Below are 27,432 nucleotides of genomic sequence, written 5' to 3' on the forward strand. Positions count from 1 at the left end.
AAATTTGTTACGTCGCCGCAGGAGAGCGTAAGCGTGCGTCTGTATTTGTAGTGTGTGTTTGATACAGGTGTGCGACGCTCTGAATTCGCCGTCGCTTACATCACTTGCTCTGGATGTGTGTGTGAAATAACGTTAGTTATCCGTTGGCAGCGCACCTGTGTGGGTTGGAAAGAGATGGAGCTAGGCTTGGCTCTCTTATTGGCTCTCTATCCGTTTCTCTTTCGCTCTCAATCTTATTTGCTATTCTAAGCGCATTCTAAGCGATCGTCATTCTTACACACACAAGAGAGAGCAGGTGAGAGAGAGCGAGAGGGCAAGTCGCACACCTGAGAGCGAGAAATGCCTGCGTTGCCAACTATTTTGCCGTTTAATTTCGCTTATATGGGTACTTTTTTCCACTTGCTGCTTCTTCTTATTCGGCTCGTTGTTTCTTATTGTATTTGCTGCGGCTCTCTTTCCTTCGATAAAAACACTCACACAGGGACAATGATGATGAAATTCTTAAAGGGCCGCGGAAAACAAACTATTGGAATCTTTTTCTTTTCCTACCTTCTTTTCCCTCTTTTTCTTTTTTTTGCTCTTCGCAATTTGAAAGCGAAAAAACCAAAAGACTTAGGACACGAACTTATCAGAATATTTGAATAAAAATTTATAATTTTCAGGAACCTCTGTTACTTACTTATTACACTAGGCAAATGAATACATTTAAAGTTCATTGTTTTTATTTAAATATTTGTAATACCCAACGATATATATAAAATAATAATAATAAATTAACCTAAAATCTAGGGAATTTAAAATTTTCTTTTTGCCTTTCTCTATATTTGATTACTTTACCAGATGTATATTGCTCAAACCGTGTCGTGGGTTTTTAATTCAAAATTATATTTTTAAACTCAATAAAATTTTTTAAAACTCAATAAGAACATGCAAATTAAAAAAAAAACAGTGGGTAAATTAAAGTACAACACATTATTTGAATTTTAGTATTCTCTTTCATGAGTTTTAAAAATCCCAAATTTGGAAATCCGCCCGATATTTCCAAATCAACCAAAACTATAAGTACAACAAGTACAGCTCCCGGAATAGAGTAAAAAACCTCTCAACCGGCAAATGGCCAAGACGAAGAACCCAGCGATCTCGATCATGATCGTGATCATCATTATGACTTACCTTGACTCTGAGGAGAAAAAGAGCGACAGAGAGAGAGCGAGAAACTGCATGAGAAACGTTATGTGAGCGAAATGAGGCAACGCACACAAAACACTCTCACTCTCTCTCACACAGGTGCGCTCGCCTCGCCGCTTTTCTCACCTGGGCAGCGAAAAAGCGACGCCAGATCCGCGGCGACAGCGAATATCATATCTCGTTATTTCTGACTCACACGATCGCTCACGTACGAAAGCGAAGTTTCGCTCTCCCTCTCTCTCTCTCTCACGTCTTACGGTGTTTTAAATTCGCCGTCTAACTGAGTTTGTTGTAGCGGCGAGATCGATCGGTTGACTTTGGTTTGGCCTAACTGACTACCTCGAATACAGTAAGTGGCGAACCGGCGTTGTGACTGCACGTGTTTTCGCTTCAACTCACCTGGGCGAACCCAAAAAAAACCAAAGCTAACTAGAAAACACACATTAAATATACAATTTAAAAATACTAAAACACAGTGTTGTGCATCATTATATAAGAAAACCAATACATGAAAACCAAACAGCAAAACAAATTTTTTTCAAGTAATATTTTTTACAAGTGCGCCGAAAAAAAAAACAAGAACCCAAAAAGTGTTTGAGAACCCAAAATATGAATTTTCAAAATCGGAGAAAGACCACTTTTCTCAACTCAAATTTTTAAACCAGGGGATAAGCCTTGATAATTTGAACAAAAATTTTAAAAACTAAGAAAACATATTTTCCTGATCAAAATTGAAAGAACTTTTTTTTTCGAGAACATTTTTCCTCAAGTTTTTTGAGGAAATCGAATAAAAACTCCCATATAAAAACAAACCAAAAAGCAGAACTTCAAAATAACTCTGTAAATTTATAAATGACTTTTTTGACTTGAAAAAACTAAAAAAAATTTCAAAAGACATGAAGAGGGCCAAACAAAAGTTGACTTGAGCTGTGCTCATGAGAAAATCAAAACTGAAATTAAACAATTTTTTTTTTTTAACACAGTGGACGAGCGGCGAACAAACATACACACACAATTGGATTAGTGTCTTGTTTATTTCGGACCCACTGTGACTGTCCCTCGTCCACCCAATCAAAAAATCGCCGCCTCCTTGAAATCGTCGCGTGTCGTCGTCGCGTTTCGTTTCGTTGATCGCAAATCGCTTATCATCAATCGCAAATTGCACACTGCATCATCGCTAATCCATCATGCCGAAAATATTCCTGATCAAAAATCGCCTGCATCAGCAGCAACAACGTTTGCTCGAATCGCAAAACTTGCTGCAACACAAAAACCAGGATGATGAGCGTTTGGTGCCACCACTCAGCCCAAGTGGGAGTGGCAGCGCCCCCTCGCCCACGCCCACCACCCAGCCGCCGCCGGAACCGCAAGGTCAGGGGCAACAGGTGCTCGGACAGGTGCCCGAAGCAGATCAACAGCCGCTGAGCCTCACGCGAAAGCGATTCCACCACCGTCGCCACTACTTCGGACAATCGCGCCACAGTCTCGATCATCTCAATCAAAATCAGAGCCCGAACCCGGTTCTAAACCTAAATCAAACACAAAATCCTGCGGAATTGGACATCGAACGCGCCACAGGCCAAGTTCAAAATGGTAAGTTTAAATTCTCTAAAAAAAAAAAACACCAAAAATCTTCCAAAAAAATTCCCTAAAATGAAAACATTTTAGGTTTAGAGTAAAATTTTTGAAGAGTCTTGGAGACTTTTGTTAACCAGGGCTTTTGTTAACCAACTTCTTGACAGGTTCTAGAAACTTAGTCTTCTTAGTTTTTGATTAGCTTAAAGAACTCAAAAACATTGCATTCCTATTTCTTATCTTTTCTTCTTAAAAATTCTAAATGTTTGGTTCATAAGCAAATGCAATAAATGTTGTATTTCATTAGTATTATTTTCGGTTTTCCAGTAATTCCCAAGCTTTGATTACACTTTATAATGAAGATCTTGGTTTAAAGTGATTTTAATCTGGTTAGTTAAATAAATTTGTTCGGTTTATATCAATCAGTTTACCTTTTATTTCTCTCAACCAGTAAAATTAATTTTTAAGCCTGACAAAGGTCTTTGAAAAAATGTTACCTTAGATACTTCTTCACGATATAAATGCGTTCAAAGATTCGTTTAAGAATTCTTTCAACAAAAAAACTCAAAGAACAATGCAAAGAATTTTAATTTTCTTAAATAAATAATTGCTACAAATCTGTCAGTCAGTATATTGGCCGATGGCAAATCGCCAAGAAATACAAACTGCCATATCTATTGCCTGGAAATCTTTTCAAGTTTCAAGCTTCACTTTTGGGCAGCTTTTGTTATTTGTTTTAGTTTTTTTTCGCCCACACCATGACGAACTCGTCCCCAGCGTATCTTTGTAGCTATATCTGCCCTGTCTATCTTCCATTCTCCAAGCGGAGCTATGGGTTCACTTCGACATCAATCACTTTCATTGAATTTCGTAAGCGTTTTTATTTCGTTTTATTTATTTTTTTTGCCAAAAGCCCAACCAGAGTTTCAGTCTGTTCTGGTCTCGGTTCTGTGTTCAGTTTTCTTTTTTTTTGTGTGCTTCTGTATCTGTTATATAACCGCCCAGCATGCTTATTAAGTCATTTCGATTTAGGCGGTGAGCTTAGGTTAAAGGTTTTAAATTTTCATACATGATTAGGCGGGAAGAACTTTCTTCGATTCGGGGCGGGTTTATTAATTAAGTTCTTTTCGATTTTATTTGAAAGTGAATTTATTTCTGCGTTCTTTCAAGTTTTTCGCTTAAGTCTTTTGTTTCTAAGCTTTTTTAACTGCCCTTTGTCTGGCCTTAATTATACAAATATTTTTTTTCAACCATAGCACGGCTTCACTTCGACAGAATCGTCTCTCACACGCAGCCTCATAATTTTGCCCCTTACTCGGGCATTATATTTCATGGTTATAACTTATATATATTATTTCCATGGAGCGAGTAGAGTGCTATATACGTTTATTAAATTAAATAACACGTTGCGTTCTCGGTTCCTCCTGTTTAACGCCGGCCAAGCTCCCTTCATCATCTCTATCGCCTATCCACTTAAAAATGTATTATGAACGCTTCCGCTGTATAATTTTTATGATTTCTGCGGATATTGTAATGGAAGCTATTTGAAGGGAAATCGTTTCGCAACCTTAGATATATACTAGAAGCAATATTGCAAAATTGGTTATATATAAATTTATGATCTAATCTGCTTAGGTGAAGTAGTCTTCATTAAAAGATTTCTTTATTAATATTTTTGAAGTACTTAATAAGTCTTATGTAATATATCTTAGGATGTTAATATCTTAAGATGTTGTTGTTATATATGTCACTTTAAAGGTTAGTTTTTTAAAATGTATGGGCAAGAATGAGTACATCAAGGTTTTTGACATAATCTTGAGAAATATAAATTGCCAATAAATGTATCTTTGGCCACTGTAAAATTAGTGCTCTTTTGTTTATAACGTTATTTCAAACATTTGTGCTCTTAAGATTTCTTATTATACCTATACCTTTATATACGATTAGTTGTATCTTTTAAATTAATTACCTACTCTTCTTGTATTCTCGTGCTGCTCTGATTTTGAAAACCCCGCTGGTCACACTGCCTGTTCACTTTTTGTTCAATTACCGCTTACGGTTCGTGTTTTTCTTACCTTTTGTGGACTGTGCCCATGGCCAAGAACTTCACACACTTGAGCGCACACTCACACACTAGACTAAAGCAAGAACGAAAGAAAAAAATTATATAACTAGCAAAGTACAAGGTACTAAAAGTCAGCTAAAAAAATCTCCTCTCGACCAGGCAAAAGTACAAGTTTTGCAGAAGATGAAGAGCCAAAGCCAAAGCCAAAGTCAAACCCCAAAGAAGCGAAAAGAGTGTGGAGCAGAAAAAGAACTCATTTTTTTTGTTTCGCAGCCTAGACTTGCGCTAAAGTTCCAACTACACACAATGACTAAGATGATCATGATCATGAGAGCCAAGTTCAGTTGATGAGGAGGAGGAGGAGGAGGAGGATGAGGACTTTGGGTGGGGTGCATTGTAGGCACGTCGTCTGCCATTTGGCCTAAGCAAAGTCAAGGCAACTGGCCATAATAAAACTTGTAGAACCAGTCGAAATGAAGACGGGAGAAGAAACCCACCAGAAGAGGCAAAAAGGCAACAGAACAGAGCTTGTGAAATGCTAAAGGGCCTTGGAGGATGAATATTGCTAAAAGAAAAAAAACGAGTCAGGAGAGAGAGAAAGAGAGATGTCCGAGTAAGCCAAAGAACTGAACTTCATGCATATATGGCTAAGAATTCCTCCTAGTTTTTTAGCCCTCCACAGCTGGAAGTTATGAGCATAACTTCCTGTTACATTTTTCTGTATCTTATATCAGCGAATTTCTCTGGCCCCGCTAGTAAAAGTCAATAAATAACTGAAAGGAAATTCATTGATCGACCGATCGAGCGATAAAGAAATTTCCAAAAAATAAATAAGGAGTGAAAAGAAGAGCGATCCATGCAAATTCTGCAGCTGTTATTAGAACCGCAACTTCAATTGCACACGCAGCTTACACGCAGATGTTGCAATCCTCGAGCGGAAGTTAGCGAAAGGTTCCCTTAAAGACCTCGCGACCCTTCTCCAAAGACCAGAGACAAGTTCAGCGAACCCTCGGCAAACAACACTCACCGTCTCAAAACAGACGACGAGTCAAAAGCAAAAGTCAAGTGGTAAATGAGGTAAATGGTAAATGCAAAAAGAGAAAGACAAGGGGACAACGGAAAACAAAACCCAAAACCCATTACTTCATAGTGCCAGTGCGAGTGCTCAGGCGCTGAGATTTTCATTGGAAATCAAATCAATTCTATTGTTTTTTCAATTAAGCGCTTGATCCCAGTGGATTCACTCTGAGTTCTCCAACTAATTGGAGTTGAGATGGGGATCTCCTCTTGATTGAACATACATATGTAAATGGAATATAGACTAATGAGAAACATTTCGGCATTGATTATTCAAGTCTCATATTGGTAAACCTTCTTATTTGATATTAAATATCTTAATGTTGTAAGTCTGAATGAAAAAGCTAATAATGTACAATCAAAAAAGCAATGGAATTTAAAATAGTCATCATAGTTATTCTTATGCCAAGAGAATACCAAATAAATAAATCACAAAATACGATTCGAGAATTTAACTTAATTTAATCCTTCTTCTTTCACAAAAATAAGTAGAAATAAGACTCAATTCTTGTTATTAATTTCCTGGCCCTTATAAAAGATTATGAAGTTAATTAAAACTCTTCATTTTCTAATTCAAAAAATTATTACAAAATACAATAGTTTAATCAACAAAATGTTTGGAAACTACTTGAAACATGCTTTAATACAAAGGCTGATAATTAACCAATTGAACAATTCAAAAGCACACCCCACTTTGTTAAATCAATTCTTTGAATGATAGATAATAAAGAATATAATCTATTTTAAATGTGCATATAGGAAATATTGGCAATATTGATTAAATTTTTCTTAAAAATGTACAAATGTTTCTTTTTTTCCTAGCAGTATTTCTTCCAATTACTTGCCAACCTGAAGTTCACTGCCTTAGCAATTTATAATCGAAAGACTGAAGCAGCGAACTTGATTTCTCCAATAGGCAGTAAAAATGCGTTCTTTTTCGCTTCGTTTGTTTTTTGTTTTTCCTTTTCCCTTATATTTTTTTTGGCATTAGTTTTACCTGCTGAAAGACTGATAAAACAATGCACTATGTATCGGTATGTATTTGAGGATCTACCTGTGCCAAGGGTTTTTTTTTAAATCTCGCTTCCAAAAACGATATTTGACAATCGGAAAGAATGAAATGAGAAAAGCGAAAAAAGGGCAACCAGAGAATCCTGCACACCTCGATAACATTCAAAGCCGAGATTTATTTGTGCAGTGAATCAACAAACAAGAATACACAGCACAAAGGAAACGGGAGAGAATCAGAAAGAGAAAGAGAGATAGAGAGAGACTCAAAAAAACAGGTCTTAAGTGCTGCCAACCGAGAAGAAGAAGAAGCACCAGCACCAGCAAAAGAAGAAGAGAGCAAAAAGAACGTAGAATATACATTTGAAAAAAAAGGAAGCGAGTTTTTGTCCGCCTTTGCTGGGTCTTTTTCTTATTTTTCCTTTTTTTGGTATGCAGTTGAAGAAGAACAAGATGAATAAGAAGGAGCGATGTAAAAAAAGAACAAAAGAACGAAGAATGAACGAAAGGCAGCGGAAAGATATATAAACATGATCATAAGCAATGATCAGTGCGATGATGATGATGATGATGGTGCGTGTATTTTCTTTGTCTTTGTCCCTGTCTCCCTCTATATCTATCTCCCTTTGTTCTTCTGTCATGAAAATGCACTATTTTTCCATGGGCCGCAACTATTTCTAATTGAATTACCTTTTGATATAGATAGGCAATGATAAGATCAATAAAAGTAATCAAAGAAAAGAAGGAAGAAACCAGAAAGAAGAAATAAACGATTTAAAAATAAGCCCATAAAACATTAAGATTTATGTACCTTTTTAAAAAATGTTATATTAAATATATTTAATAACTTTTAAGAAATGATTAATCAAATTTGAATACAAAATATTTCAAGAGAATATTTAAAATGCTTAAATCTTAAGCAATAATATTGACATAAAATCTTAAAATATTTCAAATTAATACAATTTATTTTATATACTTGCTATATACTTTTCTCCCCCTTCAAAACAAAATCTGGATTAAGCCCACACAAGGTCCATAAATAACTCGGCTCAACAGTTGGCAAGTGAGGCGCAGCCAAAACAAATAAATTGCCAAAAATATTCGCAAATTTCGTTTTGTTAATTTCTGATTGTTTCTCCCCGATTTTCTGCAATCGCACAAGTGTCAATAACTTGTAAATCGCTTTAGCTGCGAATTTCTTATATTTTTTGAAAATTATTATTATCAACTTTTATGCATCCGAAAACGGGGAAACTTGTTTCGTTTGATATATTTTTGTGTGTTTAAAATTTGTTTTTTCTTTATTGTTTTAAACACGTTTTTATAACATTTGTAATCAAAGCAGCAAAAGCACAGGCCACAATTAATATAGAACTTGTTTTCATTCTCGTTTGATGTTAACAACAGCAAAAAAGTTAACTGTTTTTTTGTGAAATATTTGCGTATTTGTTGGCAGAAGATCGGCAAAAAAAAACACGTTTTGCCCCGGCCAAAAACCACAAAAGGCGTGAGAGGCAGCGAAACCGTTTTTATTTGCTCTAACTAAAACTTAAACATGTGAAAAAAATAACTGATGAGGTGAGTTGGGGGTGTTATTCGATAGGTATTATTATATTCCAATGGCAAATCATTTTCAAGTGTGTGAATTTTTATCTTAAATAACTTATGATTAAATCAGACTTAAATAGTTAACATTTCGCAGTAATGGGCATTAAATGATTAAATTTTAGACATTTGTTGTTTGAACGTAAAACAACCGACACTTAAAGGGGGAAACATGATTTATTTATTGATTGTATGCAAATTAATTTCCGCCTTAGGGTCTTGCCTTGATTTAAATTGAATTTAACATTATACTAAAAAATTCCAAACACATTTGGAAGGGCAAATGCATTTTTTAAATATTTGTCGCAGATTAAATAATTATGAAACTATGAAGGTTTGATATACAAGAACACCAATTCAAAAATGTAAGTTAATAATAATAAAGAAATACATACATTTATAAATTATTTTCACAATATTTAATTCAGTGTAAGTCTAGTAAAGACCCCTTTACGAACAAGCTTAGTTTCCTTTTTTTTTCCGAAAATGCGAAATACGGTGACCACACTTTGCAGCCATTAAAATCGACACACAAATTTCAATTTTATGCAAATCTCTCCGGCTAAAGCTACCAAAAAAAAAAACGAAACGGAATAGCCGAGAAATTTCACAAATCCATAGGTTTTAAGCATAATTGAATAATGGGGGGCTATTTTGTGATACTTTCAGCTTGCGGCAGATGAGCCGCGTAAATTGCACAATTTCCGAATGAGACAAAGGTTTTTGTATTTTGCCTCTGATGAAATTTCTTTTAAACAACCAAAATCGAAACGGCGATGAAATTTCACATATCTGCCAAAACAAAAAAAAAAAAAGAAGATCTATATATGTATGTACGTCCGCATTAAATTGGTATATAAGCAACTGAGTGTGAGCTTGATCAGTTTGTCAATGGCTGCGTTTGTCAAGCCGAAAGCTGGGAAAAAACCAGTTCAGAGGTGCAGCCTCAGCCTCCAATGCAATGTGCTTAACGCATATGGCATATCGCGGACCGGGGGCAGATATCGGGAGGGGGACTATATAGTACGAGTTGTCAATGCTTTAGTTAGTCGTGCGAGAAAAAGAGAGACAATCGCAGCTAAATGCAGTTTCATGCAGTCATTCATTCATTCATTTAGTCAGTCACAAGTCAACCCTGACCTGAAAAGACTTATGTATCTGTATATATCTTTACATGTGTATATATAATGCATGCCTCTCTGTTTGTATGCAGATGTTTGTTTTGTTTTTTTTATTCGTATGCAACTTTTTGTTGAGATGATATATGCGATGATCGCTCTTTTCTCTCTCTGCAAATGCATCTTTATCGCACCCACATTATCCAAACGTGGAGTGGGTAGCACTACAAATTAAATTGTACCTGCTGTTTGTAGGAATTCAGTACAATCAATAGTGGCGACATATAGGATGGGATAACATTATTATATCATTTAAGATTCGATCATTTATAGGTGTAACAGAAAAATAATTTAAATGCCAAATATGTAATAGACAACAATCGTTTTGTGTGTTTTATGTTTGACTTCCCGTTATTTTTTAAAATATTTTCGATTTTTTATGAATGGCTAAAACTCATATTCAAAAATCAACTAAATTAAAATAATTTGTATTAACCCCTTTGATACCGCAAAAATACATTCAACAGTTTTCGACACCTTAAACACACACATGCATTTGTTTATTAACAAATGTCAAATATTTCAATATCAATATCAAGTTCGTTGCCTAAGTCTTTTGTTTGGCTGTGGACTGCAAGTGAAAATTACCAACAAACACAAATCGAATAAAAGTAATAGAATAATAATAATAATAATCAGACAATTATAATTAAACACACACATGCATTTGTTTATTAACAAATGTCAAATATTTCAATATCAATATCAAGTTCGTTGCCTAAGTCTTTTGTTTGGCTGTGGACTGCAAGTGAAAATTACCAACAAACACAAATCGAATAAAAGTAATAGAATAATAATAATAATAATCAGACAGTGAGCAGCAGCAACAACAAAAACTATAAATAAAAGCCAACTAATAAATGATATGCACACACACTAACACACACACACACTCGGTGGGACACACATAAAATTGAGTAAAAAAAACGAAATAAAGAGAAAAAAATCTACCGGTTTTCAAGGTTAGGCCGCTTTAACTGTATTAACACCGGGTCTGTAATCACAGCAGCAGTTACGTCATAATGAACAGAGCGGCATTTAAAGCAACAACAACAACCACATTTTTTTGGCTGCGGTTTTGGATCATTTCATTTTTCAGACCCAAATAAAATTTATACGCATAATTTCATATTTGTAACAAAATCCGAATAAGACCAAAAAAAAATATATAAAAATGGGGGAGAAGATGCAGAGAAGTGTTGTAAGTGGGTGTTTGCTTAACATAATCTCTCGTTGTTGTTTTCCCCCTTAACTTGTTTCGGTTTCGTTTTTTTTTTCGTTTTCTTTTTTGTTTTCTGTATGCAAATGTGGGTCACCCAACTCCTGGAAAAAACAAAAAGTTTTGTTAAACGTTTACAGTTAAACCAAGCCAGAGCGCTTCTCTTGGTTTTTCACTCTCTGTTCGCATTTAGCAATAAATATTGAGGTATTGAGAGCAAGAGTTAGGCAAGTCGTCAGTGCTCATCATCATTATTGATTTTTTTGTTTATGGTTTGGTTTTGTTTAGTTGCCTTTACTAAAATTTTAACGTGCTCGTTGTCGTTGACAGATGATGATATTATGTTGTAATCGTGGGCCTATATAACGGTATGCCAAGGTCAACCAGATGCGGTTGAAAAACTGAAAAAAAAAGATACAGCACGGGGGGAAATTCACCAGAGAAAAAGATTGAAGGTTTAAAGTATCAGGAACAACTGCAGATTTAGTGTAAAAAATAGTTTTTACATTGTATTTGGGTTGTTAACAAATCAAGTTAACTAATAAGATACAAAATCAAATGCACTAAGTGTGTACCAATAATGAGGTCAAACATCATAAAATTAAAAATTAACTTAATAAATTTCAGATGAAAAAACAGGCTTACAAGAAAATGCATCGCTAATTAAGCTAAATATATAAGTGAAGTGATCCCCGAAACTAGTTTCTTAAAAGGTTCATCACTTGTCTCATTACCAAGTGCCTGCAATTAATTTTAAACCACCTGTTTCGAAGGCTAAAATAAGCCGTTAAAAGAACTAGTTACTTAACTGATCCCCAAGTTTGTTTTGCACGATATATCATCGACTTTATTGGGCTTTCAGTATTGTATTTGACGAATTTCCGTTACGTTTTTCGCGTTTTTTTGTTTTGTTTTTCTCGTCATTATCTCCATACACCGCAAATGTGTTTGTCAACTAAATGTTTGCAGTTTTGTTTTTCGCAATTGTTGTTGCAGTTGTGGAACTGACTAATACGAATATAAATATTGATATAGACAAAACTCACACAAGCACCGGCCAATTGAGAAGTGTTTTTAGAATGAATATATTATATGCGTTGACCTAAATTTTGTGTCTCATTTGTCTGTGTGTGTCAGTTGCACAAAGAAGCATGCTAAACAGCTAGTAAAACCATACAATTGCAGCCGTGCGAATTGAACAACTGTTTGACTGACTGACTGACGGACTAAATGGACTGACTAACTGAAAAACAAAAAAAAACGGCATCGAAGGCTGTTCATGTGCATGTGCTAATTGTTACAGCCAATAGATCTACATATGACTTATGCTCTACTAGGTAGGAATATCTATGTATAGTTAGTGAAAAATTTATGTTTCATAATACAGAATTACATTTTTATGCGGCATTCAAAGAAATTTAGGCATTCAAGACATTAAACTTATAATAAAAGCGTTTCTAAATACTATATGTTTGTTTTTTAAGTTTCTCTTTATAATTCTAATAACAAAAACCTTACATTTATAATAATATTTTTTAAGCTTCACCTGTTTATTTTCCCTGCATCTCACTTGTTTCTCAGTAGACTACTGACTACCCCAAGATCTGTAAACAATATACAAGTATATACATATACACATATATAGAACCAGAAAGCGATTTTCCATTCACAGTTCGTGCCTGCCTCATTAACATTTTACAGAGACAACAAAAACAACAAGGTGCAGCCTCCTCCATTTTTTTTCGTTTTCGTTTTTTGCCGCATTGGCTTACAAATCATTTAACGCAATTGCGTTAAAACTTTGCCCCATTGAAATACACGAGCAACAGAAACAATAGAAGATAGTTAACTATGTGCAAGCAAACATTTTTTGTTTTATTTTTTCCACCTTATTTTTCATTATTTTTGTTAAACAGTTTGTTGCACTTTTGTTTAGTGCGTCCTCGATTTGTTTGAGAAGTTGGCAAAAATGTGGTCAATAGTTAAATTACTCTAGTAGTATTGAAAGCGAAATTCGATATTGATTTCAATACTTTTTATATATTGAAATTTTACAATGCATTTAAAATTTAATCGCTATTATCGAAGGGAATATCGTTTTTTTGCTATATATGTATAAATTTTCAACATTTGTCGTGATAAGATATTTTAATATATTTGATAGTCCTAATACTACATCATATGGATCCTTTATTTTCGATACCTTATAGTCAAGTGGGCGTAATGTACATATCATTTTGCCCTTCTGGCCAGGACAATCACCTGTTGGCCATCTGTTTGAGCAGCATATTTGGCATTTGCCAATGTCACATTTAGTTCAAGTCTAAGCGACGACATAACAGCACAAATTGCAATGTAAACGAGTCAAATGAAAGAGAGCAAGGTTAGCATTGACATTAATACCAAAAAAGCAAGCAACAAATTGAAAAACACATAAAAGCTGCATTAGAACAGCAACAGCAACAAATGCATACTGGCAGCGAATAAATAAAAGCAACTGTAATTAGCAGCTGCACAAAACGTAGCACATGTCAGCACAGCTTGTTTGTAACTGTGTATGCTACACCGAAAAAATATTTTCAAATATTTGTTTTTAACAATTTTTTTTTAATTTTTATAGAAGCAAAAAAAAGACAGGAACAATAAATTCGGTAGGGAAAGATTTGACACCAAAAATAAAACTTAAAATATTAAATTTGGTCGATATTATATCGTTGATCTTAAACATCGGATCTAATTTAATCATGACTCTCAATGACATTCTTTTGCATATTTTTGTTCTGTGTAAAAATGTTGCTGTTCGCACGCACACACTAGACAGTCGGACCATATCCATGTGGTTTGCAATTTAAGACGCTTCAAGTCGGAGGCCCTGAGTGGTTGCCAACGCCGATGATGACGGACAGCAATATCTCACACACTTAAACATTAAATGCTTAACCAACATTTAGCAGGGGCCATAATTCGTTGCAATTTCGACCTTGAAAACGAAGTAACAGCAGCAGAAATAAAAATATGTTTGAGATCAGAGGGAAAATGTACAGAAGTGTGAGCAAAAACATTTATTAAATTAATGTTAATACTATGGAACATTATTTTATTCTCAAATAGATTCCTTAAAATATGTTTAAATTCATGCTTTCTATTTTTGGTAATGTTAAACTTTGGAACAAAAGCCGTTTTTAAAACAAAAGACTTAAGCGCCAAACTATAAAGAAATTAAAAATAAAATAAAGCAAAAGACTTAACCCCAAGACTGACAATACATTTTTTATAAAAACCCGAAAAAAAACCCGCAAAAAAATCAAGAACCCATCACCCAAGCAAGCGCAAAAAATGTAATTAAGTTAAACGAAATTATTTTGTTAACGCGCCGGCAATTTATAATTCATATACTTAATACATATGTGGAGCGAACAACAGGGCATGTTTATAAATAAATATATAACAAAGCGGCAATCGCGATGGGCAGATTTTCGTGGATCGATAAAACTTAATTGCATGGCACTTAATGCATTTTAAGTTGCGGCCAGCGAAATGAAATGAGTGGGTAACCCGAGACGGAAGGTCCTAATAAAGACCTTGGAAGCCCTTAGAAATCGAACTATCAACAGCAGCTGAAGCGGAAGAAACACAAACTAAAAACCCCTAAGAAACGAAAAACAAAAAGAAATAAAACCCAAAAGCCAAATTGGGCGTTAGAGACAAATTCATTTGGGGAGCGAGAAAAGGAGCCCATAAATTTATAGACTGTCCCGAGGGTCTGTTGGCCAGAAAAAAAAGCGATCTTGATCTTGATACAGGCAAAAAGTAAAGAGAGTAAAAAAAAACAATATCCGATCGGATCGGATCGTGTTGCAAATGGGTTGGCACAACACTTGAGTCCTTGTGGCATTAGAATTGCTAAATGCTGCAAGGATCGGCAGGAAAAAAAGGGTTCGCTGTTTAGGCTTTTACACTACACTACATAATTTGTAAGGGAAGCGCGCGGACATTAGGTCATTTGGTCAGCGATAAAGGGAAAATAACCGGGGAAAGGACCTGAACAAAAAGCACCTGTTAGAAGCTTGAACTTCCTTCCTTCAAACGGATGCATTCATCAATTTGGCAGGATCGCAGGAAGCTTCTTCCTGCCGTCTTTTTTCCCCCATTTTCTTGACAAGGGTTCTGCATCTGCTATTCTATTTTTTTTGCAGGACATTTGAAAGGAACAGAAAACACGCACTTGTCAGTTGGCCAGGGAATTGATTAGCTGTCTGTCGACTAATCGATAACACTCCACCACTCTCGCATTTATTTCCATCTCATTTTTAAGCCATCTTTTTTTTTTTTTGCATTTGTCAACGTTTTCCGTTTAGTTTCATGCTCTATTAAATTCCGTTCGGCATTTGCAATCGTTTCGGTTTGTTTTAGCTTTGCGAAAGCAAAAGTTTCGATGGGTGGCTGTTGGGGTGGATCGATGCGTATTTGAAGTGGGTCACCCAGCCGGAGATTGGCCAATGGGTTCATGGGCCAACGAAGGGCTGACACTGCCCTATTGCCTCATATTTGTTATGCTTTGTTTCTAAAAATGGCTTTAAGAAACCAAATTGTATTTTAACTGAGTTTAAAAGAATAACCATTTATACGGGGTTTATTAAAAGTAGAAAATATAACATAGTTAATTAAGCCACAATTTGTTTTTTAAGTAAACTTTAATGTAACTTTTATTACCTACCACGAATTTTGATTAATTAAGTTTTGATACGAGACTTGATAGCTTTTGCAGGTTGTCTCATCAGCTTGCCTCAACCAATAGCAATTATCTGGCAGATCCAATCATTACTTAATGCTTAAACAATAGCTAATCAAGAGAACAGCACCTGGTGCATGTTATTAATATTGGGGTCAATTTATGTATGTTGCAGCATGATCAGCATTATTGTCAATAGCATCATGGATTAAAGAGGCCCACTAAGCGTTGGGTTGGGTCTGGAACTGTTCATTGTTCAGCCAGTTATATAGCTAAACATATATATATATATACACATAGCTTAAAAGATACATATACATTTATTTGTATATGGGCAGAGCTGCTTGGAAAACGTTGCCGCCTCTGTCAACGTGTTTGGCATTTGCAATTAGACACACAGAACCACTTGAAAAGCAGAAACAAAATATAAAACAAACATGAAGAAGCACAAGACCAAGAAGGAAGGTTGGCTGAAAGGGGGTGGCAGGTGGGTGGGTGTGTGCCGTCATCGAATTGTCGTGCATGCCAGGAATTAAATATGCGATAAGCTCAGAATGCGTTTGGAATTTGACTGACATCGCCATCTCTATTTCTGCGACATTTTCCTCTCTTTCTGTACAAAAATAAAATAGTTTGGATTTTTCTGTATACCTTCAAATAAAACTAAAATTATTATATAAATAAAATATATATTGGTGATTTTCCTTAACGACAAATTTAAAGTTATATCTTTATAGTGTTACGTGTACTTCCCACGTAGTTTGCTTTAATACGCAGGTGCCACCCGCATATGCATTAAAATTAACAAAAAAATATGCAAATACTTCCTCAAAAAAATCCGAATGAATATAAAGCAAAATGCTGAAATACAGACATAATTCAGGAACCAAAGCTCAAACATAGGAACTCAAAGGGATTACTTCATCTAAATCACATGGAAATTCCCGCAGAATAACAATATGAACAGCAACCTGGGTTCATCTACCCAATTAGCAGGCGGCAAAACCGTAAAATCAAAAATCCATATGTACGTAGAGGGCGCGAAAAATAAAAAATAAAATGTATTACGAATTCTAGACGACAACTTCAACGGTTCGGATCGAAAAGCTTTGCTTTGTCGGCATTGTCATGCACAATTTACATTTATATAGTATAGTACACAACAAGAAATTAATTACTGGTTAAACCAAGTATAAACAAAGAACTAATGTATGAAGTCCAAGTGTATTTAACAGATACAGATATTCAAAAATATTTCATATTTTTCAAAAGAGGTTTTTGTAATTTGTACTACTATTTTTAATATTTTTTGTATTAAAAATATTATTCCTTTAACAATTAATAATAAGAAAAGCTTTTTAAAAAATATTTTTTTTTTTTAAGTGTACAAGACACAAGCAAATGTATTTCATTTTTGTTGAAACTCGCACTTTTTGTGGGTTTTGAGTATTTTTTTCAGTTTTTTTTTCTTTATTTTTGTCATTTTTTTTTTGTGTTTTTACGACGCATTTCGCGCTAGACGAAATCGGTGGAAGCCTCCGATTTCAGTGGGGCATAAATTTAAATTGAAAAGTTCAAGCACACACACGGTGCGAAAGGGATGGAGCGAGTATGTAAATAAATTTACGGTAAAGGATAAAACGTACATTGAACTCTTTGAGTGTTAGCGAAAACGAGATGGCCAGATATTCTAGGTAATCGGCAGTTTGCCCTCTTTGTTTAGATAGAACAAATTCTAATTGTTTTAGCGCTCTTTTTTCTCACTTTGTTTTAATTGCTGTTGGCTCGAGGTCAATGTTTGTGCTTTGTGTTTTATTGTACAATACAACTTCAATTGAAATTCATTTCCTCATGGCAGCAACACACAAAAATTATAAAAAAAAAAACAAATACGCCTTTTTCGCATTTCATTTTCAACTTGAAAAACTCAAGCTCAAACATGTTTTCTGTATGTGTTTGTGTAATTATAAACATTTTACAATTCGCCTTGACCTTAACACAATAAAATAAATTACAACTATGGCAATGCAAACTCACACACACCAATCAACTAAAACTTGTAACATGTAGAATCAATGTAAGATGTAGAATGTGGGCGTGTAGAATGTGGGCATGTGGGCGTGGCCCGTCTATTAACCCATTAAAAACATAAATGGCATGCCAGGCATTTCGAAGGGGTGGGGAAACATGCGTTAAATCGGCAAGGCAAACGATCAATTATAGCTTTATTGTACAGTGGATTTTATGTAATTTTTAAATTTTAAAAAATGCATACAATTGTACATATGCATTTGTATGAAGGCTAGAAATGAATGAATTTTTAGTATCAAATAAATGTTGTTTAATTTTTTCCAACACAATCTCTTACTTTAAAGACGTTTTAAATCAAATTATTAAATTTATTTGATTTTAATTGATTTAAAATCAATCAAGGCTTAAAAGTGTGTACGTACATATGTATGTGCATGGATGTGTACGATTGCGTTTGACAGTTAGAATTTATGTGACGATAATGTCGACGTCAACTGCGCAGCTACTGCAAGCATTGGCCATGACCAACAGAGCGAGATAGCGAATGCGTGATTGTCATTTGTAATTGCACACACTCTTGCAATTGCACACTCTTAAAGGGCCAAGAAAAACAACAACAACGGACACCCACGCTACCAAACATACACACATGCATACATACACACTTATGCATAAACAAAAAGCCTTGATCTTGATCGAAACAACAACAATAACAACTTACTAGGCAATGTTGTTGATTTTCTTGCCTTTTTTTTACTGCACTTGTTTTGATTTAAAGCCAAGACGGCTTTTAGTGGCTAACCTTGTCTTTGCCCGTTTTGTCTTTGCACTTGCACTTGCAATTGGCAAATCGGCGTAATTAACCGACCGCAATTGATTTTAAAGCCATTTCAATTGATTTAATTTAAACAAAAAAGCCTTTAAAATTGGAAGTTCGAAAACACACGTTTTCAACTTCAATTAGAATACGGAGATTAATAATAAGACGAATGGAAAGAAAGCTAAGATTTATTATAAAATGGACTTTTAAAGGATTAATTGCTTATAATTGGACCTTAACTACATATGTACATATATAGATATTTTAATCCACTTTTACTTTGATTACTAGGTATACATACATACATATGTACTAGAATTGCATTTTTTATTTACCATATTTTATTCTGCTCTCAAGATATCCATTGCCATTACATTTCTTCAAATAACTTTAAATTCAGTTATTTTCTTGTTTTTCTTTAATTTACTCCCTTTAATATGGTACAATTTTAATTATCAACATTTTTCTACTACATTTCAAGCGTCACTTGCACTTGCGGATGACAAACTAAAAAGGATTTCGTAATTTCTCACAAGCTTCAAATGCGAGAGTGAGATGGCAATGGAATAGTGATCAGTGGGAAAAAGATAATAAGAAATGAATGTCGCACAAACAGCTCTCCGCTGTGAAACCCTTGGAAAATTCCAATATCACTTCTTAATGCCTTGTATTTTACTTGGAATATTTTTATTTCTTCTTTTTCTTACATTCAATATTTTCGTTGAGTGCCTTAATGCTTTCGAAATTGAGAAAATCTGTACTGCGCTTTTTCTAGCATTCTTTTTGAGGTCTAATAGTTTTCAGTCGCTTGTTAAAGATTGAAATTACAATTTCAAGATTTGCCTTTTTATTGATCTTTGACAACTCTATCAGCGTTACAGTACACACACACACTTGCATTTTTGATGAATACTAGATCGAAAGGAAGAACGCATTTCGTAGAAAATTCCGTTCCTTTTTACAGTTAAACGGCAATTGCCAAAGCGGACGGATCAGAAATACCGAAACAAAAGTTGCAACTTCTTATTTTTTTCAATTTCGGTTATTTCTTTCTTTGCTATCTTCTCGAATGTTCTTTATTTTCTACAGATTTGAAAAGCTTATTTACTTTTACCTTGATTAAAGTATGTATTCACCTGCTATTTATTAATTTTGTTCTTTTATTTCTTGCAGAAAACTTTGCCGCCGAATTGTTGCAGCGTCTAACACCCACCACCACCGTTACACAAAATAATACTGTTAACCCTATAACGCCTGTTAAAAGCGATACTCTGGTTAATAATAGCAAAGCCGATTTAGCCACCTCCGTTTTAGCCACAAAAGACTGCACAATTGAAAATTCCCCAATTAGTATACCAAAAACTCAGCAAGAAGAAGAGGAAGAAGAGCAGGAGAAAGTGAAGGAGAGAGAGGAAACGGAGGACAACGACAAAAGAGAGAGCAAAGAGGCGGCCGAGGAGGAGGAGGAGGAAGACGAAGTGGATGTGGGCGTAGAGGCACCACGCCCTCGATTCTATAACACCGGAGTGGTTTTAACCCAAGCCCAACGAAAGGAATATCCCCAAGAGCCAAAGGATTTAACATTGTCCTTGGTCCAATCCTCGCCAGTTTCCCCAAAAAGTGACTCCGACTCGGATTCCGATTCGGATGGTGGTTGTAAGCTAATTGTGGATGAGAAGCCCCCGTTGCCGGTGATTAAGCCTTTATCCCTGCGCTTGCGCAGCACACCGCCTCCAGCGGATCAGCGTCCCAGTCCACCACCTCCTCGCGACCCCGCGCCCGCCGTTCGCTGCTCGGTGATCCAAAGGGCTCCGCAATCCCAGTTGCCCACCAGCAGGTCAGGTTTCCTCCTGCCACCCCTCGATCAACTTGGTCCCGAGCAACAGGAACCCATCGATTATCACGTGCCGAAAAGAAGGAGTCCCTCCTACGACTCCGATGAGGAGCTGAACGCCAGGAGGCTGGAAAGAGCGCGTCAAGTGCGCGAGGCACGCCGCAGGAGCACAATTTTGGCCGCCCGAGTGCTACTGGCCCAATCCCAAAGGCTGAACCCAAGATTGGTGCGTTCGCTGCCCGGAATTTTGGCCGCTGCCGCCGGACACGGCCGTAATAGCAGCAGTTCTAGCGGTGCCGCCGGTCAGGGATTTCAATCCTCCGGATTTGGCAGCCAAAACAGCGGCAGTGGTGGCTCCAGTGGCAATCAGAACGCGGGCAGTGGTGCTGGTTCACCCGGATCCGGAGCCGGCGGCGGTGGTGGCATGGGCGGCGGCCGAGACGGCCGAGGGAACTACGGTCCCAACTCACCGCCCACGGGCGCACTTCCGCCCTTCTACGAGAGCCTTAAGAGCGGTCAGCAGAGCACGGCCAGCAATAATACGGGCCAGAGTCCCGGAAATCACTCTCATTTCAACGCGAATCCAGCAAATTTCCTGCAAAACGCGGCAGCGGCGGCATACATAATGTCGGCAGGCTCTGGCGGATCGGGAGGATCTGGTGGCGGATCTGGAGGACCAGGAGGAGGTGGAGGAGCAGCAACAAACGGTGGTGGTGGTGGCGGCGGCAATGGCTACATCAATTGTGGCGGTGTTGGTGGTCCAAACAGTAATCTCGACGGTAATAACCTTTTGAACTTCGCCAGTGTTTCTAACTATAACGAGTCCAATTCCAAATTCCATAATCATCATCACCACAACAACAACAACAACGGTCAATCCTCAATGATCGGTCATCCCTTTTACGGCGGCAATCCCTCAGCCTATGGCATAATACTGAAGGATGAGCCGGACATTGAGTACGACGAGGCCAAGATCGACATTGGTACCTTTGCGCAGAACATTATCCAGGCAACGATGGGCAGTTCCGGTCAGTTCAATGCCAGCGCCTATGAGGATGCTATAATGTCGGACTTGGCCAGTTCGGGTCAGTGTCCAAATGGTGCCGTCGACCCGCTGCAGTTTACGGCCACTTTGATGTTGAGTTCGCAGACAGATCATCTCCTGGAGCAACTATCCGATGCTGTGGACCTGAGTTCATTCCTGCAGCGGAGCTGCGTAGACGACGATGAGTCCACCAGTCCGCGGCAGGACTTCGAGCTGGTTTCCACGCCCTCGCTAACACCGGATTCGGTAACACCCGTAGAGCCGCACAATGGAAACACATCACAATTGGATGCCCTGCACGAGAATCTGTTGACGCAGTTGACCCACAATATGGCCCGGAATAGCAGCAATCAGCAGCAGCAGCATCATCAGCAGCACAATGTACAACAGCAGCATAGTGTCCAACAGCAGCAGCACAATGTGCAGCAGCAGCATAATGTGCAGCAGCAACATAATGTCCAGCAGCAACCACCGCCTTCGTATCAGCATGCCACGCGTGGCCTGATGATGCAGCAGCAACCGCAGCACGGCGGCTATCAGCAGCAGGCTAACATGATGTCGCAGCAGCAGCAGCAGTTGCTGAGCCAACAGCAACAGTCGCATCACCAGCAACAGCAGCAGCAACATGCCGCCTACCAGCAGCACAATATGTATGCCCAGCAGCAGCAGCAGCAACATCAGCAGCAACAACAACAGCATCACTTCCACCACCAGCAACAACAGCAGCAGCAACAGACCCATCACTCGCATCACCATGGTCATAGCCATGACAACAGCAACATGTCGCTTCCCTCGCCAACGGCAGCAGCTGCTGCGGCCGCTGCGGCGGCTGCTGCTGCTGCTGCAGCCGCCGCTCATCTGCAGCGACCCATGAGCAGCAGCAGCAGCTCGGGCGGCACCAACAGCAGCAACAGCAGTGCTGGCAGTAGCAACAGTCCACTTTTGGATGCAAATGCAGCGGCAGCAGCAGCAGCCGCCTTGTTGGACACCAAGCCACTCATCCAAAGCGTAAGTTATCCATTTGTTCAGCACCTAAATACCCAATCACAGCAGCAAAACCAGGCTCAAAACCAGAAGCAAATCACACTGATGAAGACCACTAGGTACACAGAGTTTGTGGAGATGTTGGCGCTGGATGTGTGTGTCAAGCCAGAGTCTCTAATCGAAGCCAGGCCAGATATAACCGAGATAACGACCGAGCAGTTGACTTTGGAAGCGGAGACACCAGCAGGAGGAACTTTGGTTCCACCGCCAGCTTCATCGGGCAGAAAGCTGCGTGGTCGGGCCAAGGCGGTGGCTTATGGCTCCACTATGATCACGCTGATATCCACGCTGAAATCCTCGCCAGAGGTGCCGGCCACCAAGACGGTGCACCGCACCACGTTGCGATCATTGGCCTCCGCGGCGGCGGCCACTGCAGCGGGACTGCTGGCGCCATCGCCCACCGTTTCCGTTTTGAATGAGAGCAAAGTCTTGCAACGGCGCGTAAGTGAGGAAGAGGAGTCGGTAATTGGTCAGCAAGGGTCTCCAGAAAATGAACTATCAAAAGCACTTTGATGAACTGATTTTTAAGATGGAAATGTTTTTCATAACAAATTTTGTTTGCTATCAACTTCTAAAGTTAATATTCAAAGTATTCTATATATCCACTCCATTGTTCCAAAAGATTTAATTTCATTTAAAAATGAAATTTTTCTAACTTAAAATTTGTATGTTGTATGAAAACACAGTGTTCATTAGACATTTGACAAGTTTGGCTTGTATTTCTTATATATGAAGAAGGAATATGTAAAATTTACATTTATATAATATGTGGAAAAGCTAAACAATAAAAAAAAAGAATTTCATTAATATAATAATCTTAAAACGTACTCAACCTAAAAATATTTAGTAAGAGTTACAGTGGGTTGTAATTAATGTTTTCATTATAAATGAGAGTTTATCTTCAAATCATGAATGTATCATTTGCAATGGGTTTTTATTTTTATCAGTTCACTAAAGAGTTTTTTTTGGGTACATTATTTGGATTTAGGGCCTGCGCTAAACATTTACCAACGAGTCTTCCTAGGAGATAACCCGATTACATGTCTTTAACCTGATGTTTGTGATTGTCTATGATTGTCTTAGTTTTGTTGAATCCTCAAAAAAAATATTCTCTTAACCTTAATTAATCAATATATTACGATTTCTTCAACAGTTGGGCTTGCCACCGGATCTGCAACTGGAGTTTGTCAACGGCGGACATGGCATTAAGAACCCGCTGGCCGTGGAGAATGCCCATGGTGGCCATCACCGAATACGCAACATCGATTGCATTGATGATCTCAGCAAGCATGGCCACCACTCGCAGCAGCAACAGCAGCAGCAAGGTTCACCGCAGCAACAGCAGCAGCAGAGTATGCAACAATCGGTGCAGCAGCAGCAGCAACAATCGGTGCAACAGCAGCAATCCCTCCAGCAACAGCAGCAGCAACTGCATCAGCACCACAGTAATAGCAGTGCAAGCAGCAATGCCAGCAGTCACGGATCCGCTGAAGCCCTTTGCATGGGCTCATCCGGCGGAGCCAACGAGGACTCGTCCTCGGGCAACAATAAGTTTGTCTGCCGCGTCTGCATGAAGACATTTTCGCTGCAACGACTGCTCAATCGGCACATGAAGTGCCACTCGGACATCAAGCGGTATCTGTGCACCTTCTGTGGCAAGGGATTCAACGACACCTTCGACCTCAAGCGGCACACGCGCACCCACACCGGCGTCCGGCCGTACAAGTGCAACCTGTGCGAGAAGAGCTTCACTCAGCGCTGTTCGCTGGAGTCGCACTGCCAGAAAGTCCACAGCGTCCAGCACCAGTACGCGTATAAGGAGCGCAGGGCCAAGGTGAGAAAGCGGGGTACAAAATGCCTGTTAGGTTTCCTTAATTTGAGCTGCTTATAATATTGTTTTTTTTATCAATATGTCAATATGTTTATTATAGTTCTCAGAAGAAACAGACAAATCTCTTACAAATGAATTTTAATATAAGTTCGGAACTAATTGATCGGATAAAGACTTTCAGAGTTATAGGTTTTGGAAGTTTTGGAACATGCCAAAAAAGGTATTCGTTCAAACATTTTCAAAAACTTCAAATATTTAACTGGGTAACATAGGTTACATTGTATTTTAAACACAGTTTTCGATAAATTCAAATTTTAAATAATTTAACTAATATCCACCTTTTATTTGCAGATGTACGTGTGCGAGGAGTGCGGTCACACCACCTGCGAACCTGAGGTGCACTATTTGCACCTGAAGAACAACCATCCATTCTCGCCGGCGCTGCTGAAGTTTTACGACAAGCGGCACTTCAAGTTCACCAACTCGCAGTTCGCCAACAATCTGCTCGGCCAGCTGCCCATGCCAGTCCACAATTAGTGGATGGATTTTAGTTCTAAGTATTTGAACAATTTAAGCAACCAATATTGTGACTTTGAAGTTTTTTGAAAACTGCCCCCCCCCAGCGGAGGATACGGAATTTTTGGAGATTATGCTTATTATGTATATTTTTGCCTAGCCGTAAGATTTGGTATAAGCTGTAGGATTTAGTATCACGCTACCCCACTCACTTTGCTGTGCAAATCTCTCTTACTTGAACAATTGAGCCCTTATGTTTATAGTTAATCTTGAATTTTCGTTTATTACAATCAATTTTTTTTTGGAACACCGCTTCTTAGTCAAAAAGTTATCGTTAGGCCTAAGAAATGTTTTGAAGATGCTTTGAGCAACACACAAATTATGGATTATCACTCGTATGTAGGTATATATATATTACACGAAAATATATAAAGGATATAGCTGTAAGATGTGAGGAGCTACCAACCGAACAAGCTGCAAACGTTTGCATTTATTTGTATTCAACAAAAAACAAAAAAAAAGAACGCGAAAAAAATGAGCAAGGATATCATATAAACACACCACCAACCATACGCATACATATTTATTATTAATCACAAACCACATTGCAAAGAGGCAAAACATTCAAATAAACTAGGCTAAGGTCGATAAAAAAAACACGTAAACTAAAGCTGTTCATAAATGAAGTCAAAGCCCAACAATATCCAATACATTATGAAAAATTCGAATCGCGAAAAAAATATTTGAATATATATTTTATTAATCCTAGCTCTTAGGCAATACCACCAATTGTACTGATCTTAAATGAACAAACACTAAAAAACACATAAATATATATTATATACATATCTGATGAGCCTTAGTTTTTTGAATAAGTTAAAATTATTTTGAATCTGGATTCGAATTTGAGTTTGAATTTGATTATGATTGAGAGAAACCATGAGTTTCTTTCCTAACATTAAACTGCATTATTTTTTCTGTTTTAGCTTAGCGCTTTTTTTTTCTTTTAATTTGTTGTAAGCAACAACGGGTTTTTTGTGCAATCGCTTGGTGTTGGTTAAATGGAAAATAAGGATGAAATGACAAATCGGATTTAAGGATCGTAATTTAAGATTTATGCGGGGGCTGTGCACTGCGGCGCCACGCCCACCGCCCGCTGTACAGCCCCCGAAGAATTAAAAGAATAGGGTGGAAAAACGAAGGAGGATATCGAAACTTGGCAAAGAAAATAACTTGTTTTAGTCTCCTCCCTCAAAACACTTAGTCTTAACTAGAAAACTTTCACTCACACATATCTACACACATATATAAATATCAATTCAGCACACACACACACAACACACTTAAATATTTACCTAAATTTAGTTAGTTAGTTTAGGCAAAATTTAAACTCGAAATGAAAAACGGAAACGGAAAATTTGATTAAAAAAAATCTTAGACTTCCATAAAAAAATTCCAAATTTTTTTTAAAACAATTATCTGTAACGAATCTTGTATGAAACGAACAAGAAAAACAAAATTTCTTAAAAAAATATATATATTTAATATATAACACAATTTGAATGGAAAACAAATTTGTTTAGTTGATAATGAAACAGTTTTTTTTTGAAACTATCAATTATGTATACTATATATAATTATTATGAGAAGCGAATTAATTAATAAATATTAAATATGACAAAATAATAAATAAAATTTTTTATTACAAAGAGGTGGTAAGTATTTATTTATCTTATTACAAAAATTAAATGTTATATAAATCGACCATATAGAAAATTGTATGTGTACAATGAAGCTATGTCGATTTTCCGATGCATTAAAGTGTTCGTATGGCAGCTATAGAATATAGTCGTCCGATCCGGCTCTTTTCGACTTATATAAAGTTTCATCCGAATAGCTTTGAATCGGAGAGACTAGATTGTGAAAAAAAATAATAAAATATAATATCCAAAACTAAAAATATAAGTAGTATTCCATTAAAAACTCAGTAAATTCGGACGCTCATTATAATTATTTTCAAATATTTTGTATTTTATTTATTTCGCTAGTTTCTTTATGTTTTTTCCTTCATTTTTTATGTTCAGTGTTTTTTTTTCAGAGATTTTCATTTCGTGTTTTACAATTTTTTTGTTTGGATTTTGTTCCATTTTTCTTGTTGATCTTGTCGATTTTATTGTTAGATTTTTGGATTTTTTTTGTTTGTTTTAATTTTTATATTGTTTTTTACATTAATTACTGAAATACACACACAGACACGGAATTACAATAAAAACTAGATTGTTTTTGGTTTCTTTTCGGTTTTATGCGTTTATTTTTTAATTATTCTCTGTTATTATCATGAATTTGAATATATGTGTTTGTTGTTCTTTATTTAATTTTTGGAGTAGTTTTAAACGGCTTTGCTTCGGCTACTTCATTTTTTAGTTAAACTAAATTGTTTAAAATTTCCACTATTAATTAAAGAAAACGGGAAAACAGGGAAAATAACCTCTTTTCAAATGTGATGCTTATATTTTTTGTAAGTTGTATCTTCCTTTAATATGTTGAGCAAATTGCGCCAATTTTAATTTTTTTTTTTAATTTCCGATTCCACAACTCTCTTTACATTTATATATACGCATATAGATATCTATACAGATAGATGTATACTTTATATCTGAT

The 27,432-nt window shown here is 36.9% G+C and overlaps 1 protein-coding gene and 1 long non-coding RNA gene across 7 annotated transcripts in view; one reads left to right on the forward strand and one right to left on the reverse strand.

Moving 5' to 3' along the window:
* Positions 1-19,003, reverse strand: part of LOC108039380 — a 52,784-nt gene extending 33,781 nt beyond the window's left edge. For all 3 annotated transcript variants that reach the window (XR_001769013.2, XR_001769014.2, XR_001769012.2), the window contains exon 1: positions 18,837-19,003. This is a non-coding gene — a long non-coding RNA (uncharacterized LOC108039380). The remainder of the gene's footprint in view (positions 1-18,836) is intronic.
* LOC108039377 (transcriptional regulator ovo) lies at positions 1,556-25,624 on the forward strand. 4 transcript variants are annotated; one of them, XM_017116369.2, is made up of 5 exons: positions 1,556-2,781; positions 19,675-21,114; positions 21,256-22,865; positions 23,578-24,258; positions 24,607-25,624. In XM_017116369.2, exons 1-5 carry the CDS (start codon positions 2,376-2,378, stop codon positions 24,790-24,792), a joined length of 4,323 nt encoding a protein of 1,440 aa, XP_016971858.1. In that variant the 5' UTR covers positions 1,556-2,375; the 3' UTR covers positions 24,793-25,624. The 4 variants fall into 4 exon arrangements, with proteins under 4 accessions (XP_016971858.1, XP_016971857.1, XP_016971860.1 ...); XM_017116368.2 differs by having other exon boundaries at positions 19,675-22,865; XM_017116371.2 differs by having other exon boundaries at positions 19,675-22,388.
* Positions 25,625-27,432: the final 1,808 nt, after the last annotated feature.

This window comes from Drosophila rhopaloa, unplaced genomic scaffold, assembly GCF_018152115.1.
Source record: "Drosophila rhopaloa isolate 14029-0021.01 unplaced genomic scaffold, ASM1815211v1 contig_3, whole genome shotgun sequence".
NCBI classification, from domain to species: domain Eukaryota; kingdom Metazoa; phylum Arthropoda; class Insecta; order Diptera; family Drosophilidae; genus Drosophila; species Drosophila rhopaloa.

Coding starts and splice junctions, on each gene's coding strand:
- LOC108039377 (XM_017116368.2), top strand. CDS start 2,376: ATGCCGAAAATATTCCTGATCAAAAATCGCCTGCATCAGCAGCAACAA. Junction 22,866..23,577: donor GCAAAGTCTTGCAACGGCGC/GTAAGTGAGGAA, acceptor TTTCTTCAACAG/TTGGGCTTGCCACCGGATCT. Junction 24,259..24,606: donor ATAAGGAGCGCAGGGCCAAG/GTGAGAAAGCGG, acceptor TTTTATTTGCAG/ATGTACGTGTGCGAGGAGTG.